Below are 26,229 nucleotides of genomic sequence, written 5' to 3'. Positions count from 1 at the left end.
TGACATCAACACATGCATGCTAGTATGTTGAGTTTGGGGTTATTAATGCATGTGTTGCAGCTGCAAACTAGTGGCGCCGAGCCTGAGCGCAAATTAGGCAACTTTCCACGGCTTCTTTCACACCGAAACGCTTTGGCTCACATCCCCTCCTCTTCCTCTCTCCTCTTTGAATCTCACACACTCAGCCTGTTGTATCCTCTTTAATCCCCCCCATCATCTGAAAAGCAAGATGTATGCCAAAGCAACCATATGGACATAAACCGCCCCCACGCACAATTACACAGTAACCCGGATCACACGTGCGAAAGCATACAGTATCGAGCGTCACCAAAACAAGTTGTGAACCCGCGTGCCGAGCCACGTGTGTGCAGGGGGGCCGGCCCACTTCCTACGGCGGCTGGGAGGGGAGGGAATCCAATACGGTTAATTGACAGGCCGAGCCTTTTACATAACCGCCAGGCTTTATCTAAGTGGTGGTGTCAGAATCCTCCCCTCCGGCGCTGAAACTCCCTCCCTCTCCTCCTCTGCACACATCCCTCTCTCCTCTATCCCTTCATGGATGTTAAACCAGTAATTCCCATCAGGATGCTTCACATGAAGGGAGCGGCAATCACAGCGCTTGTTCTTGTGATGGTTGAACGGCCGATGGTGTGTGTGTGTACTCTCCTTTTTTCCTCTCCCTTTGTAGAAACCAGGTGTGTTCTTCTTAGCATCTGTTACCATGGCGCCGAGGGAGACGGCAACGTCCCCCCTGGGTGACAGCTAGCCTCCATCGCAGGTAGACTCTGTTCTGGGGAACACAAACACCTGCACACACACACACACACACACACAAACACAGCTTCAAGAAATAAACACAGTAAACTCTTTTATCCACAATATATATATTCGTTTAAAAAAGAAAATACAAAACAAACTAAAACAAAGAGGCACACGTGTGCGCCTGTAAACAGAGATGAGAGGATGGGTTTTAAATGAATCTCAGAGGAGCATTCTTCAATCCAAGACCTGATCGAGGTCTGAGCGGCAGTGCAAGTATGCAAGAAATATTGCTCATCCTTCATGTTTTAGACATTCAAAAAGGCTTTCCAGTGAAGAGTACATTCTGTCCTATACAGTAAAGCTAATGGTGGTTTCACAACCTAAAATTAAAAAGCCTGTAGTAACTGTAAAAGATGTATGAAAGATATTCAATGCCCACGTCAATGTCCAAGTTATACTGCATATTACAAAGTCACATGTTACAGTTAAACATACTGTCAGGATGCGTTATTTTATGTTTCCCAGCATGATAAATTATTTTTGGTACAGTGCAAACACGTTCTAAAAACGCCTTTTATTTTGAAGAAACTGCACTTGAGACTCAAGTGAACAACAACAAAAGTACTCTCCTTTAAAAGGGACTGTATGTTCGTTTTTACACGTATAAATCATTTTTTTATTGCCAATGTGTAAACAGGTTGTAGCCTGATCTAAAAAATGAGACCTTCCGCGACTTTCTGGGTTTCCTCTATCAGCCTGCAGACTGCTTTTAATGTTACTGTTTTGCCCGGTGCTCGCTCGCGTCTACGTAGTGCAGGACGCTGATTGTCGTAACGGCCACAGGTGTCACAATTTCTGATTCTTACATAGAGTCCCTTTAGAGATAGATGAGGATAATGGATGAAAACAGCTTCGTCAATGATAACGTGTAACCATGGCATCAAGTTAAGCGCTCCGTATACTGGCAGTAAAAAGTTGTGTGCCTTGGTCAGGCTGTAAGGCATGATATGAACCATTCACCATTCCAATGCCACGATGTGGCGTTCACATACAAAAAAAGTCCAGACAAAATAACAAAACCCACAAAAACCCATGTCTGACTCACAGAGTCATCAGAGGATACCAGCACCCAAACAGAGCAGCGTACATTCAGTGGAGAGTCAAAGCTAAGCGTGCAGTGACCTCTCATAGAGAGTGAAGTGGTAGGCTAACTTACCCAGTAATGCTGGGAGGACATTGTTATTTAGCCGCCTCCTCTATAGCGGCTGTGTTTAAATGGTCCACATTACAACTGGTACATTAAAAAGAACAGCTATAGATTTTAAGCAGATTGAGGAGTGTGTGCTGTTTTAGAATAACCCAAAAGTGGGGGGGGCAGGTCTTAAAAAGGAAAAGTAAGCTGTGTCCCAATTCAGGGTTGGATCCTCTGAATGAGTCACCTTCATGCTCCTCCTCAAGTGTTTTGTGTGATTAATGCTGTTTCATTGGTCTAGATCAAGATCACCATCTGAATGTAAATATCTGGTAAATACAACACGATTACGTGATCACAGGAATACCTGAATGCTCCAGCTAGTCAACGTTAGCTGTTAGCTCCGTGCAGGACCATGCTGCTTACCGGCTGCTAACAGCCAACGTTAACTAGCTCTCGTCCTGCCGATTTCAACACGGGAGGTGCCGTTGATTGACATTATGATGCGTTCAGCCTCTATTCATTAAAAATGTTGTGTATAAATGTAACGTTATCAGGATGTGTTCAAATGTAATCTTGTAAAATGGAGTTTTTGGCAAGAAACTTGAATAAATCCAGTTGTTTGAAGGAGATGTTTTCACGGCAATATAAAATAGATAATAGAGAGGGAATTATGACCCGTTTAACTTCATAAAAATAACTAGAATGCAAACAGTAATAAAGTAAAACAATATAAAAGCTTAGTTTTTTACCATGGTATCGAATTGGTACCGAGAATTGTGGAATTTCACCAGTATTGGTATCGACCACTAAATTTCTGGTATTGTAACATCCCTACAGTGGCTATCAAGGATATGTGTCCTCCAAATGCAGGCAAACTAAGCCATTTTTGAAGGATTAAAACATATTACGGCTAGAAATGAGGATCCAGCCCCTCGATTGGCACCCAGCAGCGTTTAACTCTAACCTCGACCCACACCTGATTGGCTGACCGGGATCAGGTCTTACGATCCTGGATGAGGTCTTTGATCGGCTCCTTGGGCTTATCGGTGAGGGGCAGTGCAGAGCTGTAGGGGAGCGCCGGTGGGGAGTCGTTGGCTGGGCTGCACAGACGTTGGAAGCGCTGTGGGGGGGGTCAAAGATTCACAGTTGATTGGTTTAACATCACAACACACCCTCTGAAGTCTTTTACTCTGTGTCCATTACATCTAATACTTCATCAACAGCACATGGTGGTTAATAATAACCTGTGGCAGGGTTCCCGGGGTGGTGGCCAGGGCGTAGATGGCCCAGATGGGAAGCAGGGAGACGGAGGAGAAAGTGAGGAGCCATCCCAGCGTGGTGGCCCAGACCGGAGCGACCAGCCCTTTCCCCAGGTTCAACGGAGACCAGCTCACCAGGGAGAACACAAAGGTAGCCTAAAGGTAGCATAAAGTTATCGACTGGTAGAACACATGTAGACTGATTGACAGGCACGAAGAGGAATTTGTATCCCAAACATGCGGTTATGCGTATACTATTTCACAGGTCAAAAGGGACGGGGTCACTCACAGTGCACACAGCCGGCGTCAAGTATTTCCAGCACACCCTGAAGTACGGCAGGGGGCTGTAGCCGGTCATGTCCCGGATGTTGCCGCTGAAACGCTCGGCTCCTGTGGCCAAAACAAGGAACAGTGGTTTGGTTCAAAAACATGGTTTGGGTTATGAATGGCTTGTTGTTTTTGGTGGCGGTGGCCAACTTTAGTTGGAATACTTAATTTTTTTTTGCCAGTATCCACCACTATAGAGGAAAGTATTTTAACCAGACATTTCATTATTTCTCCTGTGTACCAACATTTGATGTAGCTGTATTGTTGCATTATTGGGTGGAAACAGTAGGGCTTATACATGCTGTACTGTGCCAGAGAAGAGGTTGTGATAACAAAAAGAAAATTTGTCATAAATTGGAAGAATTACGGGGAGAGGAAACCGGTAAAGGGCGATTGAAAAACTCCTTGGAAAAGTCGGGAGGGTTGGCAAGTATGACAGGAAGTAGCTCTAAAAGATAATAGACATTTACTGAAGATCATTTGTGTGATAATTTTAACGTTCACATTGGTTCATAAAACTATAAAAATCAGGATTTAATTATAGCCTGATCGTCTGACTGCTTGTCCTACTGGAATCTATTGTAGTGATGATGCTATGCCGCTACATCTCAGCTATTTAGTTAGCAAATAAAATGTTATAACCTATAAGAATGATGGTCAAAACTACGAAAAATAAGACTCAGGTTGTAAGAAAGAATGTTTCCTTAACATCTATTAAACAGTAATGCCATAGGCAGCAACACTCAGTACTGACTAACTGAAGTAGCAGTACGTTAATCTGACGACATTCAGTTCAGACTTGTGCCATGTTGACAGTGAAACAGAAACATTACAAGATCCATCCAACCCAGGGAGAACAGGACGGCGTCCCTTTCCTAAAACAACAGGACTTGTGGAGCAAGCCGTAGCCAGCAGCAGAAGAGTGTTAGTGTATGTTAGAGTCCTTAAAATCCCACAGTCATAAAAGGGGGGAAGGTGCGCTGCAGTCCTGACCGCTGTGTTACCCGGTACACTAAAACAAACCTCTCTCCTCTACTGTGCTGCTGCACTCACCTCCTGCTGGGAGAGCCATAAAAACTTCTTATTCATATTCATCCTCACACACACACACTCACCTGCGATGGCACAGCATGTCACAGCTTTTTCTGGGTCTTAATTCTTCCCCACATACACAGGTTAATTGTCCTGATGGATGTTACAGTACGTGGCACATTCCTGCCATCGAACTCTTAAACAAACAATGGTTCTGTAAATGCTCTAGAGCCCCGGGTCTGGCTGGGGAGTGGGCGCTCCCTGGGGCCGCCAGACTGAGACTGAGCGGCGGCGGGGCCCGGGGGCTGATTTAGGGCCCGGAGGAGACGGACAGGGGCCTGGCCAGGAGCCAGTCTCCTTACAACAGTGGGTAGCTGCTGCCATGTTAATATACCGTCTACTGACTCGAACTGGAATACACGAGGAGGGGAGGCAGTGTGTGTTAATCAGATTTTCTAGGAACTACTTTCATTAGTGGAGTGATAAAAAAAGTGTTTAATTCTTGGCACTGTTCTGTGTACTGACAGCAATCAAACTAAGATTTATTTAGTCTATTGTCACACTAATGAGCTCCGACAGAGTTTAATTAAATTCAGACATGGCAGGGTATTTTATACTTCGATTAAAAGGAGCAAAAGATTTAGAAAGAAGAAAAGATGAAAAAGAACATGTGAGGCTGTAGAGGAGGAGGAGGAGAGGAGATAAAGAAAGGGAAGGAGAGGAGAGAAAAAGAGGAGGAAAGGAGATTATAAGAGAGGAGAGAAAGAAAGGAAAAGAAATGAAAAGAATGGAAGTGAAAGGGGAGTATAGGAGAGGAGAGAAGGAACGGTAATGAAAGGGTGGGAGAGGATAGAAAATGAAAGAAAAGGATAAAAGCAAAGAATGAGAGGAGGAAAAAGAAAAAGGAATGGAGAGAAAGACAAGAAATGAAGACAAGGTAGAGAGGAGAGGAGGAAAGCAAATGAAGGGTATGAAAGGAGAGTATAGGAAAGGAGAGAAGGAAAGGAAAATAAAGGAAAGGTAAGGAGAGGATAAGGAAAGAGGAGAGGAAAGAAACGGGTTAGGGGTAAGGAAAGGAGAGGAAGAAAGGAAATGAAGAGAAGGTGGAGAGGAGAGGAGGAAATGAAAAGTAATGAAATAAACGGAGTAGAGGAGAAGAGAGAAGAGGAGAGAAGAGGAGAGGAGGAAATTAAATGAAATGAAAGGAGAGTATAGGAGAAGAGGAGAGAAGGAAAGGAAAATAAAGAAAAGAATGAGAGGAGAGGAGGAAAGGAAATCAAAGGAAATGAAATGGAAAAGGAAAGGAGGATTGGCAAGGAGGAAAGGAAAGGAAGGGGAAGAGGAGAGGAGCTGTACCGTAGACCCAGCCGATGGCCACGGACTGGAAGATGGAGAGGAGTAGCAGGCTGGCTCCGCTGCAGGAGAAGTGGTCATAGACCTGGAACACGTAGAGACCACCCTGTATCCAGGAAGACACAAACATGCACACAAAAGAGAGAAAACCCCATTATTCCATATCATTAAAAAACAAACCGGGTAGAGGAGTACCTCTCACACAAAACATCCATCCGTCCCGACTCACCGGCGTGACCATGACCAGTCCTATGAGGAAGCAGACGACGCAGACGAACAGCAGCAGCAGCTCTCTGCGGTGGCCCCGTCGAATCAGATGAGGGTACAGGTCAGTCACCGACGTCATCAGGGCCTCCAGGCTCACAAACTGGGTGTCAGAGGGGAGACGGGCTCAGCGTGAGTGCTGTCACCTTCACAGTTCACGTAATACATCAACGCCATCGCCAAGTCATCAATCAGCGTCTCTACCTGTGTGTCCAGCCCCAGCATGATGATCATGAGGAAGAAGCAGACGGCCCAGAGCTGGGGTATGGGCATCATGGCCACAGCTCTCGGGTAGGCGATGAAGGCGAGGCCAGGCCCTGAGAGGATGAACACATACATGTTCTTACATAAAATGTATGATATAAGCAAGATATAACCCAAATATATGCTAAGAAAAACCTTTATTTTCAGCTAAATAAGGTTGTAAATGTCATGTTCTGGCTGTGCCAGCTCTTATTATTTACTTTTGTGATTTTGGATTTGGTTTATTTGTATATATTTCCGGTGTTTCCTGTTTTATTTTGGTAGTTCACTCCTCCTGTGTCTTGTCTGGTTTTACTTCCCTCCTTTGTTTGTTTTCCCGCCTTTTGTTGATTGTCTGCCCCGCCCTGATTTGTTTCACCTGTGTGTATCATGTCCTGTATTTAAGCCTGTGTGTTCCCCTCTGTCCTGGTCGGTTCGTCTTGTCTCCCCAGTCCCGTCTACCTTGTCCTCCGTGTTCATTGTTTCCTCCAGCTCTGGTCTTAGTGTTCCTCCTGCCCGTGTTCTTGTATTCTCTGGTTAGTAGTTTTGTTTTGTTTCTCTGTTTGTTTTTTTGGTATGTTTTCTTTGTACTTTGTTCCCCTCCTTGTTTTTGGGGTTTTCTGGATTTTATCAGCTTAATTAAAGCTCGCTTTTGTTTAAAAGATCTTCCTGTCCTGCTTGTACTCTGCGTTTGGGTCATCCTCTGTAACTCACTTCATGACAGTAAAATAACAAAAAAGATCAGATTTATAGGTAAGGCTGGTGTTATTCTATATTTTCTTATTTTCAACAAATCTCATAAAAAGAACAAAATTAATTGTTGATTTTAGTGTTTTTTGTTGTAATTTGCTTGTTTCTTTTTTTGTTGTTATGATTGTCATCAGCAGTTTTATTGTTGTTGATTTATTGTTGTTTTTTTGTTTCGTTTTAAGTTTGTTATTCTTTTGTTTTTGCAAAATGTTTGATTTGTTATTTGTTGTTGTTGTTATTATCATTAGCAGTTGTATTGTTGTTGATTTATTGTTTTGTTTGAAGTTTGTTTTTCTTTTGTTTTTTGTTAACTTTTGCCTTGTTGTTATTTGTTATTATTAGTGTCATTATCAGTTTTATTGTTGTTGATATATTGTTTTTGTTTTGTTATGGTTGAAGTTTGCTTTTCTTTTGTTCCCTTTTTGGTGTGGATTTTAATTACATATTTGTTTTTACATTGTGATGTGTTTTTGTACGGACCTCAGGAAGAGTAATATCTACTATGGTAGTAGGACTTTGCCACAGTATGCCACTTTGGGGCAGCAGTAGCTCAGTCCGTAGGGACTTGGCTTGGGAACAGGAGGGTTGCCGGTTCAAGTCCTCGCATGGTTACTGAGTGTGAATTGGTAGCTGTAGAGATGCCAGTTTGCCTCTTGGGCACTGCCAAGGTGCCCTTGAGCAAGGCACCAAACCCCCATTTGCTCAGAGCACCTTGCTCTAAAACAACTAATAGAACTTTTTCAAACAGCTCAGTAATTTTCCCAAAGCAGCTTGGCACTGTAGTTTTTAGCAAACATGACTCAAACAGGAGTAAATAGTGCATTTGTTAAGGACTATTTTCAGCAGCGGATTAATACAGATTAATAGTTTTTGGACAACAATGGAGCTCTCTGGCACAGACAGAGTAAGGCCGTCACGATATCAGATTTTCACTACACGATTATCGTGGGCATAAGAATTCACCATAACGATACTATCACGATATCTATAGAACATTTTGAAAATAATTATAATACTATCAGTCAAATACATTTTTTACTTTGTTTATTGTGCATTTTGTCTCTTTTTTGGCAGCAGAGAGAGAGTCTGTAACATTCACTTTATATATAAAATGATTTAAGAGGCACTGGATTATTTACACAATGATATCACATGTGTATTTGTAGATTAATATCAATATTTCATTTTTAAAAATCACAGTTATTGCCAAAACCAGTGTATCGCGTCACCCCTAGCACAGAGGAATTACATATTTCAATGTTTTGGCTACCCATACGATACCTGTTAGTAGGATCAATGTCAGTTTTTGGTCTTTTAATGGGATTTGTTGCCGATAAGAAACATATAGAATATCGTCAGATTTATCTTTTAGGTTTTATGTCAGAAAGAGGTAAAGTGAAATTCATTTATTTCCCTTTCTTAAACAAGATTCTCCCCACTGTTTCCACCCTGTTTCACCTGACTGGGCCACGGCGGATATGTCCACGCCCTGCTCTTCAGCCATGAAGCCCAGCACCGAGAAGATCGCAAAACCCGCCAGGAAACTGGTGGCGCTGTTCAGCAGGCACAGAAGGAAAGAGTCCCTGGAGGGCCATAGACAGAAAAGTTAATTTAGCATTATAGCGAGACACAACTGAAAAAAAATACAGTGCCCGTAGCAGAATCCCATGAGGTCTTGATCTTGGTGTTTGGCCTTGTATTGTGGAGCTCTGGCTCGTTACTGTAAATACCAGCCGAGAGTTAAGTGCTTGGCTCTTTCTCTGTGTGTGTGTGTGGGAGTCCTGGAGTGTGGGAAACATGGCAGCGCGGGCTTTTCTTTAAGGTGTGGCTGTATCAGTGTGTTTTCTCTGTCCATTCCTGCCATTCCTTCTGGAAGCCATCTGAACAGCGGGAGCTTACATCTTACATTTCAGTGAATATGGAGCGGGGTGGAAGGAGACTTGCTGTTGTGTGTCTGTGTGTGTGTGACAAAAGGGCCTCACTTATAGCAGTCGTTGTTGTATTTGTTGTAGCTGCCGAGGGCCGTGAGGCTTCCCAAACAGATTCCATATGAGAAAAATATCTGGGTACCTGCATCCATCCATACCTATAGAAAGAGAGGGAGACGTTTTATTCACCCTTTAAAAACAGACTAACTGTTTCAATTCTAACTGACTTTCTATATAATCCCAAAATGGGGCATTAATGTGTCTCTCATTAAAGTGTGTTTGTACCTGTGGGTCTGCCAGGCGGGTGTGGTTCGGCTTGAGGTAGTAGATGATGCCCTTGGTCGCTCCAGGCAGGGTGGCACCGCGCACCAGCAGCACAAACAGCATGACATATGGGAAGGTGGCTGTCAGGTACACCACCTAGAATGTACACAGGGATGTGGTCAGGACGGCACAGAGAGAGGGACACATCTGGCAGAGCTGTTAATGCTAAAAGAGGGAACCCTGGAAAATTGGGAGTGTTAGAACCTGTTGACGGATGGTGGCAGCGACACAACAAACAAATCCTACAAAGTGACTGCAGTGGCCGGTCCCTTATTTCGTTTGCCAACTGTATTAAAGTACATTTATGATCTAACTTTGCCGCCGCTCAGTCACGCAGCTGTGCTGGAGAGCCCTCGAGCAAGAATACCAGCTTCATGAACACTGCTGTTTTTCTGACCCTGTGCTCTCTGCACTCAAATAAAAAGAGGATTAATCTAGAGCAGGAGTTTTAAAAGTCTTCTGTTGGACCCCCCTTAGATCAAATTAAGAGAAATGCACCCCCTCAAAAACAATCCCTGTCTATTTGGTAAGTAATCGTGCTCCGAGTTTGTTCCCTGGATGCTTTGGAGGATGTTCAAAGAATGTTACATTTGTTTAAATTAGCAACAGGAAGTAAACTGGGGCACATTTGGAATGTTTACAACTGTGAAATGGTTCATACAGCAGAGATAATGACATCCTCAGTCACACTGGATCTAAAAGTATGACTGTGTTGATAAGCCTGACGAACTACAATAACTAACTTCCCGTTGTTTTTAGAACCATCGTGCACCTGCAGTTGTCATCCCACGTTGTGTTTTCTACTCACCTTTCCGGTGGACTTGACTCCCTTCCAGACGCAGAAGTAACAGACGAGCCAAACGATGGCGAGACACAGAGCCAGCTTCCAGCTGATTGGACCCAGCTCGTCTAAATTGCTGGAGAGACGGAGCACTTCCCGCCTAACACACAAACACACACACACACACAGCTGTTAATGCACGATCAATACCACAAAAACAGTCACAACTGAGTATATGACTGAACCATGTCTGGTCAGTCTGTGAATTTGTGGCTAAATTGTTACACAAATAGTCAATGCTCATGTCTACAATGTGAAATCCAGTGCAAAAAGTGAGAAACCAAGGAAGCTACACTCACTCCCAAAACTCCATGACGGGGGAGGTGGCGTTCTCAGGCAGGCTGCTCCCATTGGCTGTCTGGTTGTGGCTGTTGAACAGGACGCACGCGTCTGCAGGAGAACACACGCAAGGTTTTACACAGCGTTGCTCAAAGTGCAATGACTTCTTAATTTCCTGTCCTTACTGACCAGTGTTCCACGTGTTATTGCAGTGCGACCAGGGCAGCTCCGCCTGGAAGCTGTGGGCCAGGTAGAAGAGCGCCCAGGCCAGGATTACGATGTAGTACACACAGCCGTGGAGGATCATCACCTGGCTGGCATAGCCCAGACCTGCACAGACATAGAAAATAGTGATGATTTACACAAGCGGATCCCATCAGAACGATTACAGATTTGCTTCAAAGCATTCATGCACACAAACTCTATTATCCGATTATTCAGACACTCGACTTGCAGCCCACATCTAGCATATCTTCAGAGTGAATGATGGTCTTATGAGGCCTTGAGAGGGTTAGAAAGCGTGGGCTGTTTGCTGAGACAAATGGCTGTTTGTGGTTTCCTCTAATGAAACATCTGATGCTGGCATATTAAATGTGCAAACCAGCAGTGATGAAGTCCCACAGAAGCATTTTTTTGTGGGTCTGTATGCAAACACGTGCCCGAGGAAGTATTGTTGACATCGCTTGGTCTTCACACGACAAGCTGTCAACGAAACACGGGGAAGCGTGTGTGCGTGTGCAAATGTGTGCGCATCTGCGCGCCACATGGACCAAGAGGGCAGAGCATATTTATCACTGAACGGGGTTAAAAAAGGCACGCATATTCTGTTTACGATGTGTTTCCCAGCTGGCATGCTACTGGGCCTTGGCTGCATCTGCGCATCAAAAGGACTTTGTGGTGTTTTCTGAACTTTATTAGTTCAGTGTGTGCTTTTTAGTTAGATAAAGTAGTATTACAGTTAGGGATGTCGCGATACCAGAAATTTAGTAGTCGATACCAATTCAATACCACGGTAACAAACGAAAGTAAAACAATAAATCCTGTGTAATTCAACAAGCACTCCTTTATTACATACTGGTTTTTGTTAGGTTAAACAGGTCATAATTCTCTCTCTATTATCTATTTCATATTGCTGTGAAAACATCTCCTTCTTCGCCAAAAACTCCCATTTTACAAGATTACATTTGAACGCATCATGATAATGTTCGAATTTTACCTTCGCCCAATGCTCATTTTTGCTGAATAGAGTCTGAATGCATCATACTGTGGCACTTGCAGCGTTGAAATCGGCAAAGCCAGAGCTAATTAACATAGGCTGTCGGTAAGCAGCACAGTCCTGCATGGAGCTAACCATATCCAGTATAGGAAAAGCTGTCCTCGTTCCATAGAGTGGGAGGAATGGGAGGGTTAATAGGGGGCCGTACACCTACTTTTGCCCCCCAGCAGGTAAATCCGTCCATGTCTGACCCCTTGAAAGCACAACTTTCCTTTTTTTTTTAAAAACACAACAGAGCAGCATAAATATCGACCGCCCGATTACACCAATTCTGCTGCACGTATGAACGAATTCAGCCGGGTAGATTGACGGATCAAAGTCCTCCACTGTATGGGCGGTCCGGTTTAGTATCACGCATACTTCACACGGTGTTTTATTTCTCTCTAAGAGCATCACACTGATCACAACCGGTGGAATTGTTAATGCTTAACTGTTTGGATAACAGGATGCCACGAACATTACATTCGACCTCCAGTGTGTGTTTTTATTGGCAGGCAAGGAGCGTGCTGCCCTCTGAACTCTCGATTTGTGTTGATACACGAGCTGCACGCGCATGCAGCTGGCAGGACATGCCGAGTCTTCTGATTGCGGTCAGATTGTTAATTTTGATGTGGACGGAGGAATGCTTGCACCAGTGCAGAGAAAAATAGCGGGGGAAAAAAAATGGAAATAGTAGACGGAGAAAGTGAAAAGCCAGATGTTAGTGGTTGCATCTAACACGATGTAACACAACAACAGCACAACCTGCAGACAATCTATACTGATGACGTCTTTAGATAGATACCTCCAAATAATGGGCAGACAGTCCTCCAGGCGCTGACCCCTCCCAGGCTGGTGTACTGCCCCAGTGAGGTCTCCAGGAGGAACAGGGGGATGCCGCACAGCACCAGGAACAACAGGTAAGGTATAAAGAACACACCTGGACACACACAGAAGGTGCTATCCTTATGAGGACCTTTTCTGATTACATTCAACCCTAAAAATACTTTTACCCCAATTGAAATCTGAACCCCACAACCAATTATTGACCCCAATTAATCCTTAAGTAATCCTAATATTAAACCCAAATTAGAATCCCAGTCACCAATCTGACCTGATAAAAATGTAATGAAAAAAAAAAAATACATATCCCCAGCTCTAACAAACACCATGCAAATGTCATCCCTAGTTTTAGAGGATGAGAAAAAGATAGAGGGGGGAAAGAGAGAGAGAGACAAAGACAGAATTTACAGAATGACAATTTTTTTTAAAGCTGAAACCTCCTCCCCTATCCCGCATGCTTTACCTCCTCCGTTCTTGTAGCAGAGGTAAGGGAACCTCCAGACGTTGCCGAGGCCGATGATCTGCCCCGCCACGGCCAGGAGGAACTCAGCCTTGCTCGCCCACTGTCCCCTGGCGTACAGGCCGTCCTTGGTGGCTTCTTTCCCGTTGGGGAGGCTCCCATGGCAGTACTTGTTCATCAGCGGGTCTCCTTGCTGTGGAGGCAGCTGGTCGGCCATCACCGGTTCTGGCAGAGACACAAACACACCCCTGAAAGAAAGAAAGAAAATCAAAAAGGAATTAGGAGAAACCAATTGAACAAAAATAACCCGTCTAGCAATACTTTTTAAACGCTATTCAAAAAATGAGCCCACTCACATCGTTGCAGCCGGGCTTGTATAACGAGACTTTCTGACAGTTGCTTTTGCCGCCTCACTTATCTGTTATGCGTGTCTCAAGGACAGAATCGCATGGGTGTGTGTCTTTTATCTGCACTCCGCAGCACACTCAAGGACCAAGTTTGACTAATTCCGCTTATGCATCTGGCTATTCCTCTCACAGCACGATTTTTGACATCGGGGAGGCCCTGGTAATGTGCATGCTGGTTCACTGCTTGCTCGGACGCTTCATATTGGAACCAACTGAGCCATTGTCAATGTTATTAATTTCACCTGTGCTTTTCCTACTGTGGTAATGGTGCCTTCAAATGGGGTCGTGTTTACCGGGTTCAAGAGAAGAGTCCACATGAACGCCCCCCTCTTGTTGTATTCACGACCTCGTAAGTTCTCAGAAATTGCGGAGGCCACGGAAGTTCATTTTTCGGTACATAACAAGTGAATATAAGATGGTTTGGGGTGAAATTTTTCAGTTTTCAATGGTCCTCCACTAACTCCACAGACTGGAGAGAACACTGCTGGAAAAATATGATAAGATATTTTAAGACCCCACACCAGGAAAAATACAAGAACACAAGCTCGACGTGTTGGAGACAATGGGACTCAATGGAGGCAAATCTTTTTCATATTTTCTGGGACTGCCCCAAACTGAGTTTATACTGGAAAGGTATTCATAACTCATTAAGCACTGTATTTAAGACTCAAATACCCCTGAACCTGGAGACTCTTTATCAGGGCCACGTTTTGTTTTTGAGACAAAGGAGTGATATAAGGCTGCTGCAGGCCCTTTTGGCGGCAAGTTTATCACAAGAAGGTGGCTGAATCCAGTACTACCTACATTGGATGATTGGTATGGGATAATCCTTGAAATATTTAAAATGGAAAAGTTGACTCCACTGACTTATTTGTTTCTCTTTTCTTCCTTTCCTCTTCTTGCTGAGAATACTACGAATGTAATGTAAGCTCCCTTGGTTCTAATGTATATAGTATGCATGGGCATGTAGGCTGTATACGCGTGAGTATGCAACTGAATATCGATGTGTAGATGTGTTAAATCTGGACTTGTGGAACGGTTTACACGGCCACGTCCTTCAGAAAGTGAGGTTGGAGGACCCACAGTTCTCCAGAAGACTGAGTCGACTCACAAGTACTGTGGCATCCGCATGCCTCTTTCCGTGCATATGCATATAAACTGTACATGTATATTAAAACGGTCAAAGTATAACTATCTGTAAAGTTTTGTATACACTGAGATAACGCCTTTTCCAAATAAAAATAAGTGAATATATTGTAATTTTAGTTGTATATTGTAATTCTTTGTTATTGTACAATATGTCTGAGGAAAATGTTGCTATTCCCAACGGCCTCATCTTTTCCCTCTGTCATTAGGCCATTGCATTTCCTGCATTATGTTATACACTTGCTAGTGACAATGTCTGCTGTGGAAAAAAGGCCCATTGTTTGAAAGCTTGTCATCTAATTACATCCGTTTTTACTTCAGAAAGAATTTATTGATAAGAGTATTTTTGTCTCCTGTAATATCACATATTTCAGAAATGTTTCCATCAGTTGATAATGATCTTTTCACACTTTCATGTGGTATTGCCGTGTACTCAGAACAAAACAAAGACACGATTAGTGCTTTGTCTATGCATGTTATGCATTCTTTCAATTCAATACATATGTGCATTATAGAAGCAGGTTGTTGCACTTCCTGTAGCACAGGTTTTGCAGATGATGTTTAGGGGAACTTATTGTTGTGAAGGAATCATAACGTCAATCCCACTTTCGTTTTTCCTCCATGCTGATCAGTGCTGTGCCATGTGACTACATGCAAATACAACCACCACAAGCTGCCTTTTACAAGCCACCTTTCACTCCATTGAAAAATAAATAAATAACATTGTAGCGACACATGAATGGCTCAATTCCAGGTTCTGTTATTCCATTCCAGAACGTTGTGTCGCATAGGATACACATGTAACAGTTCCACGACAGCGTGACGCTCTCCGTGCGCATAATAACAGGAGAGTCGTGATGAAGCACGATGCTCTATACCTAATAACTAAAGTAAAAGCCGTCAAACTGCGCATTCATCCTCCTTTAGTGTGTCCTACGAAAGGATAAATTGCAAAAAATTCGATATCACGGTGCCTACCTCCGCGTTTCCTGCAGTTCTCTACACCGCGACCACCCCCGTGTCCGGATGGTCAAATGGTTTGTTCCGGACAGGGCAGCTCTGTGAGGAGCTGCAGGTGCGCAGATAGCAGCACCTCTACCCACATCTATATAACGGGCACTATGAATGGGTTTATCCTGGGGTGGGGGTGCCTACCAGCAAAAACAGGTTACAAAATGACTGGCTTTGTGGTTACCCAACATGTTCTGCAGGGGTCCCCTTTTGTAGATAAAAATATTTTAAAGCCGCCCCCCACCCACCTTCAGGGGACCCGACCCCAGTTTGGGAACCAACTGTCTTTTTTAAATGTTATTTTAATAAAAAATGTTAAATGTTATTTGAATAAAAAAAAAAATGTAAATGTTATTTTATTTTATTAAAAAAAATGTAAATGTATTTTATTAAAGAAAAATCAAATGTTATTTTATTAAAAAAAAAAATGGAAATGTTATTTTAATAATTTTTTAAAAATGTTATTTTAATAACATTTTTTAAATGTTGTTTTAATAAAAAAAAATTAATGTTATTTTAATAACATTTTTTAAATGTTATTTCAATAAAAAAAAATTAAATGTTATTTTACTAACATTTTTTAATTTGCATATAGTTAGGGATGCTAATTAATTTAGAAAAAAATTCTTAACCAATAATCGACCCTCGTTAACCGATTATTAACCGACAAGATTTTTGCCTCGCATGCAGCGGTGCACCAGCTGCAGTGTATGAGCAAAACAGACAACTGAGTCCCCAGTCCACCCGTCCGGGAGCGTTAACTTAGCAGCCACGGTGATTCATGTAGTGTCTCGGACATGCAGCTACTCTCCCAATAAAAGTCTCCACCGCACATTTAGTTTAGTTTAGCAGGTTGTCAGCTGTGTGTCTGCCCGGCGTAACGACTCTCTGTCTGCCCGGATTAACGATAGCGATTGGCCGACAAACCGTGTGTGTGTTTGTGCTACGTTAGCATCTGTAGCTCTGCTGGTAGCTTCGTGCTCACTATTGTCACACACATGTGCTCTGTCAGCGCGGTGTAACTTCAGCGAGTTTCCGACAGACCGTGTGTGTTGTCGGCTCAGACTCTCTTAAGGTGGACCTGCTTTTCTCCTTTAAGTCAGCTTTTTAATTAATTATTAATATTTCTTTTAATCGTTTTAACCGATAGTGTTAATTGGATAAAATGCTTAATGTCAGTTAATTATTAACATCCCTACATATAGTACTTTGATTTAAACTAGAGAAAAACACCAGCCTTCAGCTCCCTACTGTGGACTCTGTCCTGTAAATGGTCTCGGCGTCTTAACCAAGCAGCTCTCAGGACATTTAACGGGCTGTGTCCTTGGCTGTGCTCTTTCAGTTGAGCATTTATAGCCACCGTAAAAAGTCTAGGCTCCAGCTAATACTCTGCTCCAAGGATTCCATTCAGAAAATTACATTCCACTGAATAGACATATTAGGTTATATTAGTAGGCGTATAAATCACATGCAGAAGTGGTCATTGTACTCTGACTTGGGTATATACAGTATGAACACATGAATACCTGTGTTTCAGCTAGGAAAACCCCCAGTTGTATTATATCTCAATCTATTTAAAAGCCAACATCATCCACTGCTGATGCTTTGCCTACTTTCACTACACCTTAATGTTTCACACTACAGTGGGGAACTCAACAAAGATGTCCAATTACCCTCTGTTTATTCGCCATTTTCATTTAATCACCTGCTGCATCAATTCATCAGAAATATAAAATGCGACCACTGAAGCTCCAATTCAAGATCAGCCTTTATGCAGATGACATATTACTTTACTTACGTGCCTCCACCTGGTTTTACTGGAAAGATACTCCCTATCCTCAGAGTCAGCTTGATACAGCATGTTCAGTACATCAGGATGTTGTGTCCCCAGGGTACTTGCAGTTCATTCAAGGATAGTGAGAACAGATTAACTTCGCTTTTGACTATGTCCCTTATCTGGTTATATTAGCAAAGGTCAACGGTTCGATAACATTCAATCACATCACATTAGCAAAGCCAGTGATTACACAAAAGAATAAACACTCTCCCAACACGCCCATACACATACATACAGGTACACACCAGTGCAAATAGCAGCGTTTTGGCACAACTCTATTACCTACAGCCCTGGGATCTTGGGGTCAGAGGTAAATGCCAGTTTTTCCTCGCCAAAATTTAGCGCAAGTTTGTAGTGTTATTTGACCTCCTTCCCGACAAGCTAGTTTGACATGATTAGTACCAGGGGATTCCTTAGGTTTTTATATTTTCATAGGATGCCAGTATTGTCACTCCAGCTTTAAAACTGAGCCCGCTACAACCTAAAAATGGCAAGCTGCGTTAATGTGTTAAAGAAATTAGTGGTGTTAAAACGAATTTGCGCTAACGCATTATTATTGCGTTAACTTTGAAAGCCCTACCAACCTCACAATTCTTCCCAAAAACACAGTCAAGTTGTACCACTTGATACAGCCAACTAGCACCACACTTTATGTAGAGCCTATGTATTGTTAAATTAACTTTCTTGAACCATTTTTGTGTACAAATAAAAAAAATTAGATTTCCTTGTTAAATATTTAGACCTGTATTAAAAATTGTATATTCTGACTGTGAAAAGTAATAAACTGCACAAATCCACAATGATACTTTGTAACACTGACATCCATAAAGGTTAAAAAAGATTTACTGAGTTGTTAAAATTACACCATTTCAATGTAGCTTAAGTCAGCAATTCAGTGCCTATATGAATTTATGTCACAATTTACTCTCCCTCATTAGTACAGAAAAATCCCCAAAAATCTAAAAGTTAAAGGTCAAGAGTCAGGAAGTGATAAAAAGTCTTGCAATCATATACAATGCGCAAATTCCTCAACTACACATGTGCACTCCACTCAGTTTGCATGTCCTCTCTCCAAATGCAGACTCTGCTTTGCTTCCCAGGGGTCAAATAAAATCCCCGCGTCAAGGGCCCTTCAACAGTCGCCATTGTTCTGCCCTGACAAACCTGTAGCCCCCCGTAAATGTGGTGCCACGGTGTGTAACTCAGACCAGGCATAGCCGTACACAATTTATGCATGCTTTATGGCTGCTTTTATTGGTGTCTGGCATTCAGGGCAAGGGCACTGGGTCACTGATATACAGTGGTAGGCATTGTGAAACTCTTCAAGCCTGCGTCTATCCTGTTATATGACATCTGCTCTGAGTTCTTCCTATGAACTCTATATATCCAGTTACTATGCAAAAGGCTGAGTTGATAAGCAGGAAAATGCCTTGTGTAGTTTAAGTGTGTCATGTTAAAGGAATTGTGGGTGCTTAAGTCCTTAAGCTACAAGCGACTGGTATTATTTTGTAACATGATATTGAGATAAAATGAAGAATGAAGATGAAGTTTGGGGGTTCAATGAGCGTTACTTGTTTTCTTTTTTACCCCCTTGAGGGAGGTCAGAGGTACCCTGCAGCTGACTTGCTCAAAAGCACCTCAACAGTGCGAATGTTTGACAACACAATCTCTTTGATTACAGTCTGCCAACTATCAGACCAGAAAGGTGATTTTAATTCAGTATTTGGAGGATAATTTGTTTTTCTGCACTCAGACCAGACATACTAATCTGCTGCCTCAACCCTCAGGTCAAACACACTGTAGGAAATTAAAGTGGTCTTCTTGCCTCAGTTGAACCCTTTGAAAGAGGAGGTCCTGATGTGGTCAACATCAGGCCTCCAACTCCTTCCCTCCTTCCCATACGCTACTTCCCATGTCCTAAATAGGTAAACATTCCTGTGGCTTAACCCCCTTCCTCTTCAACCTATGTGAAAAACACACCTTGTAAAAGAGGAGTCTTTAAAATGTAACCTCTGGCCTTATGTCCACACTGTACAGGGCTCCCCCGAGGGTTGTGGTAGGCCAGATATTTGGTGCTGATAATCTTTCCTGGAGATTTTATGGGAATGTTTTGAGGGGCAATTCCCTACATGAGTCTTATAACCGCAGTGGGTAGTCCCATGGTGTGTTGGTGCTGCTTTCAGAGATTTGTGGAGCTTCACTGAAAATTTAAAGTAATTTATCTAAATCTTAGTAGATGCTACATGCTGTTTTTTTTGTTTTGTCATAATTCTTATTTTGTATTCCTTCTTTATTCATCGATGGAAATATCCAAATCCCTACTATCACATTATCAAACAGCAAGCCCTTCTCCAGTCAATACCCTTATATACTGAATGACGGTTTTATTCATTGTGTACAGTAAACTTGTTTGTGGAAACGCACGCCAAACAACTACAAGGAAAATAGTGCAAATCAGATAAGTCACCTACCACCTAATATAAGCCTAGTGATTACATAGTTTTGCTTGGGTGGTATCGATCTTCTCATCTAACTCACGGCAAGAAAGCGAATGAGCATATAGTCCTTTAATTTTTAGCTAACACATTCTCCAGCCCGTCGCCCATGCAAAGGAGGGCAAAACCTACAGGACAGAGCATCACGTCATGCTTGAGCCAACATCCGAAACCAAAACAAACACCGAGAATTTGATTTATAAAAACAGTATGACAATCCCGCTCCTCTCTGCATGCTGAATTCAGCACTTTCAATCCCCCCCCATGGATCCAGATTTTGGTATCACAATCAAGAAACCAACTGCCTGTAAGCACGGCGCATAAAGTCCCTATGTGGCATCTTTACTCCAGATCAGACTAGTTGGATTTGAAGACCTTCCTTCCTGGGATGGCCAATTAATCAGTTTGAAATGAGCCTCCACTTGTGTCTTAGCAAAAAAGATGTTATGATCACGCATTATAGTTAGACAAGTTTTGACAAGTTTTAGATTAAATCATGCAAAAAGAATGACACACCAAGATATTTTGAGAATCTGAGACTCCGCATTAAGCCTATCTTGATGCTGAGCTTACCTCTGTTAATGTGGATTCTCACTATCAGTGTAGCGCCTCAATGAGATGGATTCATTAAGACCCCGTTCGTTCGATCATTTAACAGAAAAGTGAGTACACCCTGCCTCTCCCTCGCCCGTCCAGCCTTTTCATGTGATGAAACGGGCTCTCTGGGAAATTTAGGCAAGCTAAATCCAACCTGGATTCTTGTTGCTTACTGAGCCTGAAGCTTGGGGCTAAAGGATCATGGGAATCTTGGTCTCATATCACTTTATATGTAGTATCATCCCTTAATTCAGTTATACTCAAAGTGGGGTCCAGGCACCACCAAGGGTCTGTGGCACTCTGTCAGGGGGTCCGTGAAATAATTTGCTATAAATTTGTGCCAACAAAACAAGCAGTGTCCATTACTGCCACCCACGTGAGCTCTGGGCCAATAGAAACTCTGCTATGCAATAAGTTCATTAAATCAGAAAATCAGCTTCAGACTGTCTTGCTACTATTCATTTTCTGAAAGCTTTTAAGATCAATGACTTGATTGTCCATAGTTAAGTGTGATTAATAGCAAATTAATCGCACTTTTGTTATCGGTTCAAAATGTTACTTAAAGGGAAATTTGTCAAGTATTTAATGCTCTTATCACCATGGAAGTGGGCAAATATGCTGCTTTATGCAAATATAGGTATATATTTATTATTGGAAATCAATTAACAACACAAAACAATGACAAATATTGTCCAGAAACCCTCACAGGTACTGCATTAGCATAAAAAATATGTTCAAATCATGACTCAGCAAACTGCAGCCCAACAGGCAACAACAGCTGTCAGTGTGTCAGTGTGCTGACTTCACTATGACTTGCACAAAACTGCATGTGATTATCATAAAGTGGGCATGTCTGTAAAGGGGAGACTCGTGGGTACCCATAGAACCCATTTTCATTCACATATCTTGAGGTCAGAGGTCAAGGGACCCCTTTGAAAATGGCCATGACAGTTTTTCCTCGCCAAAATCAATTTAGGTTGAAAAGTTTTAGAATACAAATAGTTCCATTGGCATCCAAGAGTACAAACAATGTTTAACATCTTGGTTTGCCAGTGTGCTGGCTTAACGTGACACTGCAGTAACAATTATATAAGATGTTGCACAGAGCACCAGTATAATATTTGATACAGCTGAACTCAAGCGGTGCTAAAGGAGGACAAAAGTGAGCGTGGAAGTCAAGCCTCCAGCCAGCAATCGAGCTGTACAGTGATTAAACCATCTAATGTGGTTGAGGCTCCCGGACCTTCCCACTCTGGGCTGAGGTTGCCCCACGGAAGAATGCAGCGCTGGATTATCTCAAAACATCAAATAATAAGCCCCCCATCCACCACCACCGAAAGAAAATTAAAGACATGGAAAAAAAAACTCTGAAGGAAAGTTGATGAATGAACTGGACGGTAGCTGCTCTTTTAAAACCACAAAAAATAATAATTTGATTGATTTTCATTGACTAGTAGCCCACATATCTCCATTGCTGCGCACATGACAACGTTGCACGGTACCTGCAAGGTAATTATATCATTACAGGCCATCGCATCCATTATAACCTGATTTGATTATATCATACCGCGTTCTTTGCTGACTTGGCAGCTCTCATTGTCGAGGTTTTTGCATTCCATAGCCGGCCGTTTCATACGCTTGAATGCCGGGAGACATAATTGAGGTTAAGCACCTCGGTCAAGGGGCTCTGAGGGCCACACGGCTCCACAGGGGATTTTTTGCAGGGGCCCCTTGATTCTCTGGCCAGCCAGGTTACAGATAAACATGGAAGCATGAAAAGTGGTCAGATGTGGAACACTATGTTGGAGTGATAAAACAATTTCGATGTGCTATCAGAGAGATAATGAGGGATGATAAAAATCACACGCTTAGCTGCCAGTGAATACCAACATCACATACTCAGTACTGATAGCATCTTTGACACACACACACACGTCTCCAATGACGTAACCAAATACTATTTCCATAATGGGAGGATGACACAGCAAAAAATAAATTCTCTGATACACAACTCTACACCAAGCTGTATTAGCTCATTTGTACACAGCTATGGTTCATAAACGCACCATAGCATCAGGTTACTTGTCTCGTTGACATACAGTGGAACTATGAGGGTCTTGGCGGCTGTTCAGCGCTGTTGGGGGGGAAACTGGGCCCATATTACTGTTTTCGGTTATTCTGTTAAATCCTCCTGCCAACAACCCATCGAAGGGGCAGATTGCTCAACGCAGGCCAAAATCCCGCTACACGGTGATGACAGAAAAGTGCATTTCGCCAAATCCAAGTAGCTGCCTCAGCACTGTGGTCGGATTACAAGAAAGGGTTGGAAACATCTGTGGTCCACTTTGGCAGGCGTTACAAAGTCCATGCAGCTAAATAGGGACCACAAATAAAACACACGTGCTGTAACACAAATGACATCATGCTGTAGTAGCACAGAGAGGTGAAGCAGGTCTTTGGGGTGTATAACTTAGTGTATAGTACTGTAGAAACCATGTTGTTGGAAAAACTGCACAAAAGCCGTCCATTCAATTGTCAAGCGAATTTTAAGCGACCTTTTGAAATGTCCCAAAAAAGAAATGCGCGTTTGCGTCAACTGGTTTGGAGCAATTAGACTCTGCTTCATCAGAAGTTGGCGGTATAGGCGAAGCTTTACGCTCCGCCAAAAAACAGAGTAGAAGAAGAAGTAGATGAATTCTTTTTTGTTCTTATAAACTAAGTGAAACACATATGAAAGCAACGTAACATAAGTATGGAAAACACACGTCACAAATGTCAGTAAAAACCGTGACAAACGTGACTTATAAAACAAAACACCGGTTTACACTCTTTGAACTCATGGGGTACATGAGTGTCTATCATTAATGAATGTCTCGTCATGGTTAATGTTGGCATTCATTAACCCAGTGTCTACAGCTTGTGGTTAAAGATTCAGACTACATAAACATAGCCAGGTGTTAACATCTAATAATCTGGACAGCAGATCAGCTCTTACTGCTTGTTTTCCTCCGTTCTGTGAAATCTTGCAGATGCCGTTAGGAGCACCGGAGGACACAGAGGCACACGATTTTTTTCAGGTTACCTGTTTCATGTACCACTGTCACGATATAGCAACCGTTTTATAAAAATAACTTTTTTTAATCATACTTGCTCCAATCTCGCCTACTTCAACTTTAAGTCTAATTTTTATATATCTATTTATATTTTATGCTACTTTATACTTCAACTCCACTACATTTCAGAGAAAAATATTGTACTTTTCACTTCACAACATTTATTTGAGAGCTTTAGTTACTTTTCAAATTCAAATTTTTTATACAAGACATATCATCATAATTTGCTAATAAAATATGGCAAAGTATTAACTACTAAAACTGTCTGAAGCAGTTGAAATATGTCTGACTCATCATGACTCGTTATTTCCTTGTAATAACATGGAAATAAGGTGTTATTACATTTCCATCACAAATTAAAAGTTTCTACTTAAATACAGACTTACACACACACACCTGCATACACACATACATATATACTGTATATAAATAGCTTGCACATACCAGTGGAAACTTGACTCTGTAGTCCGCTCAGGTGTTTGATCATAGTCGGTCCAGGAGCGGCAATAATATACACACGAGTCAGGAAGGAGGAGGAGATAAGCGTCAAACATGTAGGTGTGCTGTTTTTTGTTTTTTTGGTTATGAGCCAGACTATGACCGTTGGATGATGCCCTGAAGGAGAGTTGAACTGAAGTACACTGAGGATACTGAGGACATATCTCCATTGTTGACAACGTTGCGGGGTACCTGCATGGTAATTATATAAGTACAGGCAATTGCATCCGTTATAACCTGATTTCATTATATAATTTGTTTTATGTTTGTATAAAGCACTTGGAATTGCCCTGTAGCTGAAATGTGATATAGGAACAGAGCTGCCTATCCTTGCCTTGCCTTGCCTTGCCAGCTCTCACTGGCGAGGTTTTGCATTCCATAGCCAACGGTTTTATACACTTGGATGCCGGTGAGACTTAAAGTGCCAGTAGGCCGTATATTTTTGGCATCATTGGGCAAAAATGTCCTAATAACCTTTCAGCATATTGTAATTCAAGTGTTCCGAGAGAAAACTAGACCTCTGCACCTCCTCATGGCTCTGTTTTCAGGGTTTAAATAATCTAGCCCGTGACAGGAGACTTTGACCAATCACAGGTCATTTCATTGAGAGCGTGTTCCTATTGGCTGTGCTCTGATCATGTGACCGGAACTTGGCGTTCCTTCACCAGATTTCACAATGGTGGTATAACGGCCGTTATAAAAAAGTAACTTTTTTGAATCATATTTGCTCCAATCTCGCCTACTTCAGCTTTAATTTAAAGTTTTCTCAAGGGGCTCTGAGGGCCACACTGCTCCACTGGGGATTTGTGCAGGGGCGCCTTGACTTGGTGTAATAGAACTATTTTGATGCAATCAGAGAGAAACTGAGCAACAACTGAAGTGAGGGATGATAAAAATCATGGGCATGGCTAAACGTGACATCCTGTATTTTTGCATGTACCTGTATCACATCGCTGTTGATTGATGTCGTTGATGATCGGACTCCTGGTAAATATTTTGCTGTGTCATGCGGGGGTAAAGCCGCAGCACAAGGAAATTATGCAGACAGTCAACAGACAGTCAGTGATACACGGAAGCCGGATGTGCAGGAAAAAAACCTGCTTAACACCATCAAGTTAACCGCTGCGTGAAATACTCTTTTAGTGATTCATCGAATGCTTCATTAGCCAATGATAACGTAAAGGAATGTGATGAGAACTCAATTTCACAAGGCAAAGGTTAACATCTCACGATACAAGAAATTGGTTTTAAATACAACAAACTAGCTTCTTGCATCTGGACTGTTAACCATGTCTATAATCATCAACAGTGCTGGAAAGTAACTAAGTACATTTACTCAAGTACTGTACTTAACCTCCTCCACTCTTTGAGGGCGTCGGTGCCCTCGGCTGACATTCCTGTCTTTCAGAGGCGGAAGCAGGCTCAGTTTTAGATAGGAATGCACCGGGTATCGGGTCCGATACTGTGCTCATGTACTCGTACTCGCAAAACGTTCACGCTCCACCTCCCCGTCGGTGCGGGCGAGAGGGTGAAAATGGTAGGTAGTTGAAATAATCTCTACCTTGACCAGCTACAACTTAAGGAACCGCTTACATATTAAGCATATAACTTCCATATAATATATTGTGAATTTATCTTACATGGTATTATATGACATGACAGGGGTCCTCAAACATGACTCAAGGCATTGTGTAAACACATTATTTCATTGACCTGTTTTGAAAGTCATTACATGTCATATTTAAAGTTTATACTTAAATACAGACACACTTAAAAACACACATATAAAAATGTATTGCACTTACCAGTGGAAACTTGACTCTCTGTAATCCTGCAGGAGCAGCAATCAAATACGCACAAGTCAGGGGGGAGCAGCAGATAAGCTTCAAACATTCAGTCGTGCTGTTTTAAAAAAAAAAAAGAAGAAATTTGGTTATGAGCCAGACTTTGACCGTTAATAAAACGATTGAGAATAGATCGTCACACAAAGCGATAATAAATGTCCTCGCT

General features: G+C 42.3%; 1 protein-coding gene across 6 annotated transcripts; it reads right to left on the bottom strand.

Annotated features, from left to right (window-relative positions):
* Nucleotides 1-867: 867 nt before the first annotated feature.
* LOC141763035 (sodium- and chloride-dependent GABA transporter 2-like) lies at nucleotides 868-24,302 on the bottom strand. Of its 6 annotated transcripts, none has more exons than XR_012592971.1 (16): nucleotides 24,166-24,302; nucleotides 13,119-13,363; nucleotides 12,618-12,752; nucleotides 10,747-10,887; nucleotides 10,578-10,668; nucleotides 10,246-10,378; nucleotides 9,399-9,533; nucleotides 9,168-9,271; nucleotides 8,644-8,768; nucleotides 6,397-6,509; nucleotides 6,158-6,295; nucleotides 5,932-6,034; nucleotides 3,506-3,606; nucleotides 3,202-3,372; nucleotides 2,405-3,077; nucleotides 868-2,348 (listed from the first exon to the last, which is right to left on the bottom strand). XR_012592971.1 is itself a non-coding variant. In XM_074627274.1 (15 exons), exons 1-15 carry the CDS (start codon nucleotides 24,273-24,275, stop codon nucleotides 2,952-2,954), a joined length of 1,971 nt encoding a protein of 656 aa, XP_074483375.1. In that variant the 5' UTR covers nucleotides 24,276-24,302; the 3' UTR covers nucleotides 868-2,951. The 6 variants fall into 6 exon arrangements, 3 of the variants coding, with proteins under 3 accessions (XP_074483375.1, XP_074483378.1, XP_074483377.1); XR_012592973.1 differs by lacking the exon at nucleotides 24,166-24,302 and adding an exon at nucleotides 15,647-15,791; XR_012592972.1 differs by lacking the exon at nucleotides 24,166-24,302 and adding an exon at nucleotides 13,472-13,625.
* Between the last annotated feature and the right edge of the window lie 1,927 nt (nucleotides 24,303-26,229).

Source organism: Sebastes fasciatus, chromosome 24, assembly GCF_043250625.1.
Source record: "Sebastes fasciatus isolate fSebFas1 chromosome 24, fSebFas1.pri, whole genome shotgun sequence".
NCBI lineage: Eukaryota > Metazoa > Chordata > Actinopteri > Perciformes > Sebastidae > Sebastes > Sebastes fasciatus.
This window is presented reverse-complemented; position numbering and strand designations above follow the sequence as displayed.